The 7637-nt window shown below is 36.7% G+C and overlaps 2 protein-coding genes across 2 annotated transcripts; both read right to left on the bottom strand.

Annotated features, from left to right (window-relative positions):
• Positions 1-1393: 1393 nt before the first annotated feature.
• LOC109005570 (disease resistance protein RUN1-like) lies at positions 1394-2623 on the bottom strand. Its single transcript, XM_018984566.1, has 3 exons — positions 2056-2623; positions 1676-1893; positions 1394-1492 (listed from the first exon to the last, which is right to left on the bottom strand). Exons 1-3 carry the CDS (start codon positions 2621-2623, stop codon positions 1394-1396), a joined length of 885 nt encoding a protein of 294 aa, XP_018840111.1.
• A 3499-nt stretch (positions 2624-6122) lies between these two features.
• On the bottom strand, positions 6123-6672 carry LOC109005580 (TMV resistance protein N-like). The gene has a single exon (XM_018984581.2). It carries the CDS (start codon positions 6662-6664, stop codon positions 6152-6154), a length of 513 nt encoding a protein of 170 aa, XP_018840126.1. The 5' UTR covers positions 6665-6672; the 3' UTR covers positions 6123-6151.
• Positions 6673-7637: the final 965 nt, after the last annotated feature.

Below are 7637 nucleotides of genomic sequence, written 5' to 3'. Positions count from 1 at the left end.
ACACCGCTGACTATTTGAAGTGATCTCCTTGCAATGGTTGAAGCAACTGGAATCTTCTTTCCCGAATATATCATCCCAACCTGTTGAATGAATACATCATAAAATATATTTCAACTATATTCATATATATAAACCAATTAGGCACACAAAACGAGTATAAAAGGAAAAGAGAAATATATATATATAGGGACTTACTCGATTCCATGCAGGATTTGACATCCAATTTCCCATATTCACTTTATAGCATCTGGCTAAGTCAATCCATTCTAGCCGTGCGAAATTGAATTCTTTTGATATTTCTGTTAAACTTTCTAGTGATAAGCATTCACTAGCACTTACCACTTTTATATTCGATGGAAACTCTTTAATTTCTTGAAGTTGTTTGCAATCATACAATTTAAGACACCACAAACTAACAAATGTTTTGATGCTTGCTGGAATGCTTACGATATCACTGCCTAATAGATCTAAAGAATTCAGTTTGGGAAAGAAATGAAATGGCCCAAAGAAATTAGATTTTGATAGGCCAGAGTTTCTAAGACTCAAATGAAATTTAGAAGTGATTGAATTTGTTGGGGGCGGCGACGGGAATAATTTTGAAGCTTCATTTTCCCAGCTTGTAGACACTACATAGGGCATGGGTTGTCCATTATGCACCTCCTCCTCTTCCATCCCAAAGCATATAATATTTGGACAATCGTTGAGGTGAATCCACTCTAGAGATCTCAACTTATGAATGCTACTTGGTAGACGCTTAAGGTTTACGGAGCGACTTAGGTATAACATTACAAGCCTGGTGAGGTACCCAATGGATGAAGGCAATTCTTCTATTGCGGTGCCCCTTAAGTAGACGTTGTGTAAATGTTCCATTTCACATTCTATTTCAGGAAAGTTTTGAAGGCTTGAGCACTCACTATGATGAAGGAGTTCCAGAGATCTCAATTGGAGTCTCCTTGGAAAGCTCTTTAGATTGAAACATCCACCAAGTTTCAACATAACAAGCTTATCAAGGATTAATCCAACAGAATCATGAACTTCTACTAGATTTTTACAATAGTTAAGATTTATTTCCTTCAAATTTGTGCACATTGAAATATCCGAGAGTTTCGTTATGAATTCACAACGATGGAAATTCATAACCGTCAGATTCTGTTAAAAAGAAAAGAACATCAAACTAAGTTTAAAGAAAGAAATATTGAAAATAATAATAGTTGTACCTTAAATTCCAAGTGTATCTCCTGGATGCGACTAAAGGGCATTCTTAGTATAGAGAGGTCATCTCCATGAAATTGTGGTAGAGATTGCAAAGGACATTTAGGCCAATCAAGCACTCTTATTCTATTAATAGAGATTTAAGTTCTCTAGAAAACTGTGCATTGTGGCATATAAATAATCAGAGTCTTTTCATCTTCTTAAATGGCTTTGATCTCAAGCGTATCATGCCATCGCCTTCAGGCACATCTACCACTATTGCTTCAACACTACCTGTTCCCTATATAGTAAGACAATGTTTAAGTGTGGCAACAAAATCAAAAAATAAATTTTTTATTTTTTTAAACAAAATTATTTATTTATTCATATATATATATATACACACACACATAAATAAAAGTATATGTCGCAAGTGCTAAGTTAGAAACAATGTTTAATTAAAAGAGATTTTGATCTGACTTACCATATCTTCCTCCAGTACATCACGAACGTCTTCAGGAAAGAATAATCTGCTACGTGTTCCTAGATTTTTAGCCAATTCTTGTCGAACAACTTCTCTACCCATATCTCGTAACAAGTCGTGCATTTGCAATCTTTTGTCGAAATCCTTCGAAATAAGGCACTTCTCCTTAAGTCTTGGGATCAAAAACTTTGGGCAAAAACCAAAACTATGTAGTGTCTCTATAATGGCATGATCAAGTGGTTGTCCAATGAAAAAACATGCAATGTCAAGAAAAACATTCTTTTCATTTTCACTTAATCTATCATAACTTTTTTGAAGTATTTTTTGAATATCTTGGTGAGGGATTTTCCTATACTTATCCAATGCACTTTCCCACTCACCTTTTTCTCTTCTGCCATATAAATCCGAAGTTAAAACTAGTGGAAGGCTCCCAGCATAATCTATGATCTGTTCTACAAATTCCCCATAATCGTCATTCGGTTTATTTCTTTTGAAAGCATGCCAACAAAATAGTTTAAAAGCGTCGTCGTGATTCAATCCCCTCATCTTGTATGTTGAATCAACTCCATGAGTAGGCAACAGGTGTTGATCTCTTGTTGTGATTATGATTCTACTTCCTTCACCAAACCAATCATGACCTCTTGCTAAGGTTTCTAATTGGTTCAAGTGATCTACACCATCAAGAATTAGAAGAACTCTTTTAGAACGAAGCATGTGCTTTATCGTTGTGATTCTTGTAGCAATATTATCAACGATCAAACTTTTACAATCTCCAAAGATCTTATAAAGAAGGGTCCCTTGCAGTTGGACCACACCATGCATTTGATTCGCAGTGTCACTAACATTTTCAAGAAAACAACTGGCTTCAAATCCAAAAGCGATTGAGTTATAAATTGATTTGGCTAGAGTTGTCTTACCAATTCCCCCAACTCCTAAGATCCCTACCATTCGAATGTCATTTGTGTAACACCCGGACCCAACCAAACTCTTTTTTTATCTATTTATTTATTTTTATTTCATTTATTTTATTATATTTTCTTCACATGTTTATTTTTGTTTTTAAACACCAGATTTAATTTTGTTTTGTTTTCTTTCTATTTTTATTTTTTTCTTTTTGCCCTTGGTCTGCCTCTCATCCACGGCATGCATACACACGCATTCGTTCACGGCATGCATGCACACACACGTCTCTCTCGTCTCTCTAGGGTTTCACCTCACATATATATAGATGCATACGTTTTTCCCAAGCAATGAGAATTTACCCAAACACTGCCGCCGCTAGAAACTCTTCCCCATGCAAACAGCAACCGCAGCGTTGCATGCCCTCCCACCGTCCAACTTCAGTGCACGTCCTCACAACTGCTTGAAGACTAGCCGCCGTGCAGCATCCCAACCACTACCTCGATCAAACCCAGCCCAAAACACATGAACCACCGTGTGATATCACTGTCCAAGCCCCACGAGAAATCGAACAACCACCACCGAAGGGCAGTCCCACTGCCAAGCCTTCCACGCCGCAACCCACATGGTTGGCCCCTTGCATGTCGGAAAACAGCAGAACCGACCACTGCAAGCCTCCACGGGCTGCCACACGAAGTTGCCGCCTATCGTCCCGTAGCCTCTTCTGCAAGTTTCGATTTCCTCTGTTTTAGTATCCAAAAACAGAGCAGCTTTCAGCCACCATAAACTGCTGCCATACGCCGCCACCGTGACCCAGTCGTGAACCCACCAGTGTAGCCTTCAATAGCCATCCCGCAAGCCTCTGTTTTTCACTCTCGAAACAGAGGATGTTTTTCCTCCTACCGTGAGCCATTACAACCATTAACCACCGAGAGCTCCTTCACGTTGCGGCTCTAGAAATCGCTGGCGAGGTTTTCTGTCACCCCAGGTCCGCCTCTTGCCACCCCACCGCACGGTAATCTCCCTCTCTGTTTTCTGTCTCTCACGTTCGGTTTACTGTCCCGTAAGCTCTCTCTCTCTCTCTCTCTTCGTTATCTCTCTCACCGTGCATCTCTCTCTCTCTTTCTCGTTCAGTGCTTAGCCACCGAGTGCACCACCTCCCGTCGTCGCACTTCACCATCTCGGTGAGTCCCTGCCGCCGCTGCATGTTTTTCTTTTATTCTTTTGTATGTTTATTGTTTGTTTTACGTATAGGGTGTTTATATATATATATATATATATATATGTGTGTGGGTATATTTATAAGTAAAGTTTTAACTTGGGCACTTACTAGTTTTAACCTAATATATATTAGGAAAGTTCACGGTTTGAGTTTTCGGCTGAGAAGTATTTTTTGTGTTGAGTTTATATTTAAATAGGATTTTGTTTTAAGTTTCAATAAATATTGTATTGTATTTTAATAATATTGTTAGTTAAAGTAAGTAAATCTATTTTTCTTAAGAGGTGAGTTTTTCATGAATTATTTTAGGAAAACTTTAGCAACCAATGTATTCTTTTTATTTATAAAATATTGTTGGTATTTTAGATATTTTGAATATTAATTTTTATTGAATTCTATAATTATCATAATACTTTTTCGATAAATTTTCTTCTCTAGTACGAATTCGATTAAGTGGATATTGATGGTCTTAGAAAATGTTGGTATTTTAGGTATTATGAGAATTTTAGGTTTTGAGGTTCTTAAAATAGGTTCTTTTATCATTTTTAAGTTTTAATATCGAAATACGTGGTTGATTGAAAATTTATGGAAGTTACGTGATTATTTTATAGGTGACGATTAATATTTGTTTGGCATTTTTGAGGAAAATTCTGAAAAGCTAAGAAGTCTAGGTAAGCGGGGTTCCTATGCTAGACTTTGCATTAAAATAAAATGAACTGAGGTCCTTTTTGGAAAATATGCATGTTTTGTTATGAAAAGAAATCTGAAAACAACCTCAGATAATTGTTCTGCATTACTCATGAGATTCTGTTTAAGAATAAAGTATTTTCTGTCATGACTGGTGTAGACATGAGCTTATTTTTTGACATTCTGTTTCTGAACTTTGAAAAAGAGAGCGAATATGAAATTTTGTGCATAAAGTATGCTGTGATCTGATTCTGTTATGTTCTGTACTCTGTTATGATGTGGCATCTGAAAAACTTTTGGCATGACTTTCTGACTCTGATTCTAACTCTGATATGGTGATTCTGATTCCGTTTTGCTCTAATATGTGGCCCTGTCACGGGATATAATAGTGGCCTCTGGCCCTGTCACAGGAGATAATAGTGACCTCTGGCCACGTCACGGGATACAATAGTGACCTCTGGTCCTGTCACGGGAGATAATAGTGACCTCTGGCCCGCCATGGGATATAATAGTGATTTTCTGTTCTGAGTGCAATCGCTTTGGTAACATGGTGATTTATGTTCTGCTTGGCTTTCCGCAGGATGCACAACCCTACCACGGGGGTTAAACATGCTCTCTGTTCTGATATGATATGATAAGACGAAGTTGTTCAGTCATGTTGTGCCAAAGGAGTCTTTGAATATGAAAAGTTGGTTTCTGAATATGAAATATTTGAAAAGTTGCTCTGATTTTCTGATAATATGTATTTTAGATTTGCATATTGATACTGAAATGTTTTGTTTCTGCATTCTGAACTCTGTGAAAATGCTCATGTTTACACACTAGTATATGTCCTCTGTTTACTGAGTTGTTGATAACTCACCCCTTATCTCCAATTATTTTTCAGATGATTTTTGAATAGACCAGCTAAGGATCAGGATTATGGAGCATCGGTGAGATGATTATTTAAGCATAGTGGATTACTCATAGAAGATTTCTGAGAAGTGGCAAATTTTATTAAGAGACTTTGTAGTATTCTGATGATGTTATATTTTGGAGTCTATAAATATATTGATGAATTGTGAGTTTTAAGTTATAGGGAGTAACTCTTCGATCCCTGCGGGACCAGGGCGTTACAATTTGTCCCAACACTTACATGCAAATTCATGATATCCCGTACCTGGGAGTCTAATCCAACTGGATACTTTGCAACATGTAAATATGAATGATTTACTACTCTTGAGACCTCTTGAACGATTCCTTCAATGAATTTAGATTCGTTCCTATTGATATACAATATAAAGAAAAAGGATTAATTAATGAATACAGCTCTTCGCATGAAAACTAGGAACATAATCTAAGTAAATTCTTTCCCACAACCAGAAAATAAACTAAAATAAGAAAGAAAAGGAACATAAGTAGAGCGTACGAGTTGATCGATCTCTAGATGTACTTTGGTTTGCGATCATAAAAAGGCCAAACAAAAACTTAGATTTTTATATAGTTTCATTCAGGTTGTGATTAGTTCAATTTATTCCGCCTTAACTTCCAATAAACTTATAAAGAAATTAATGTTTTAGTTCCATATTAAAACGCATATGTATATAAGATGCAGACTAGCTAGTGATTTATACATATGATAGAGTGGGGGGAAATCATGAATTAATGAACGGCACAAATTAATTAAGTAGTTAGAAATACCAGCCATTTCTAATTAGATGGTATCCAGACAAATTGGCAACTTCTCGAACGGCTGCCTTCCACAGCTGCAACTTCACGTCTACATTCATTTTCTCACCATGTTTAACCAATGCTTTCCCAAAACTCTTTCTTTGATGGCGTACATCCGACAGATCTACGTGGTAAAACACAGGTAAAACTATTTGTTGCTTTGATTTTTTACACTCAAGAATCTTCACTAACTCATCCAAACACCATGTTGACGATGCATAATTTTTTGAGAGTACAATGATGGAAATCCTTGAATCTTCTATGGCTGGGAGGAGTTTAGTTGAAATCTCATCACCCCGTTTAACTTCATCATCATCTATGAAGGTACGGATTCCCTTTTGAATCAAAGCATGGTATAGATGGGCAATAAAAGTATCACAGGTATCTTCTCCTCTAAAGCTCAAGAACACATCGTAGAGCCATGGAGAGGTGACTGAAGAAGAAGATGAAGAAGAGATCGTAGATAAGGCCATGGAAGAAATTAGTCAGTGTACGTTTGTATGTAATGCCTGATGATCACTCTATTTACTGGATGTAGATCTACTTAATGCTTGAATCTACTTAATAGATGTAGAGATCTCTCCTTAATAAAGAGAAGTCCATGCCACTTTCTCACACCATGCCTATCAAATTGATCCTAACTTCTTGGCAACTTCCTTAATGATGAGTCAATGCCGCTTTGTATTATTGTATTAAAAAAAGGATATGATCAGTAACTCGTTGGCAATTTCCGTGCAGCTTTTTTCAAACTTTAAGAGATGCAACTTTCACACAACTTCTATTAAATTCTGAAAAAAAAAAAACATAGGGAGAGCAGGCCGGCATGATACAATGACAACTGCATTTAATACTCCTGCGTAGTAAAATAATTTTATTTTTAGTGATCCACATGACTCATTGCTTTGTGGAGATCAAAGCAAGCATCCTACATTATCAAGTTCTCTGGATAAACAAAGAAGAAAAAGAGAGTAAATTTTAAAAGAAAATTTTTAAGAATTTAATGGTAGCTAGCCACTCTTAACTTCAACCACCCTTGGCATTCTGTGAGCTCGTCGATCAACCACTCCAACATGTTAATATTTTTTTAATTTATACTTTAAAGATTAAAACAAATAATCATTCAAAGGAGTGTTGGCCGGTAAAATAATAAGAAACTTGTTGGCAATTTCCCTTCGGCTTTTTCGAACAACAAGAGATGCATTTTATTAGAACTTGTACATAGACTTTTAAATTTTTAATGCATGTGAGGAGTCATGTGCGCGGATCGACCCTTGGAGGTACGGGAGCCACCTATCTCGCACTCCGATCCGTCCATGTCCACATCCTTGATTGTTCACATCTGTGTGCCGAGTAGGCAAATTGACACCAGAATAGTCCAGCCACCCTGTCTGTCAACAGATTCTTCACAAAATATTTGTACAAGTCACTAATCTATTAAAAAAATCC

This window comes from Juglans regia, chromosome 6 (assembly GCF_001411555.2).
Source record: "Juglans regia cultivar Chandler chromosome 6, Walnut 2.0, whole genome shotgun sequence".
In the NCBI taxonomy this organism is placed as follows: domain Eukaryota; kingdom Viridiplantae; phylum Streptophyta; class Magnoliopsida; order Fagales; family Juglandaceae; genus Juglans; species Juglans regia.
Note: the sequence above shows the minus strand (reverse complement) of the source record. Positions and strands in the feature narration are given on the sequence as shown.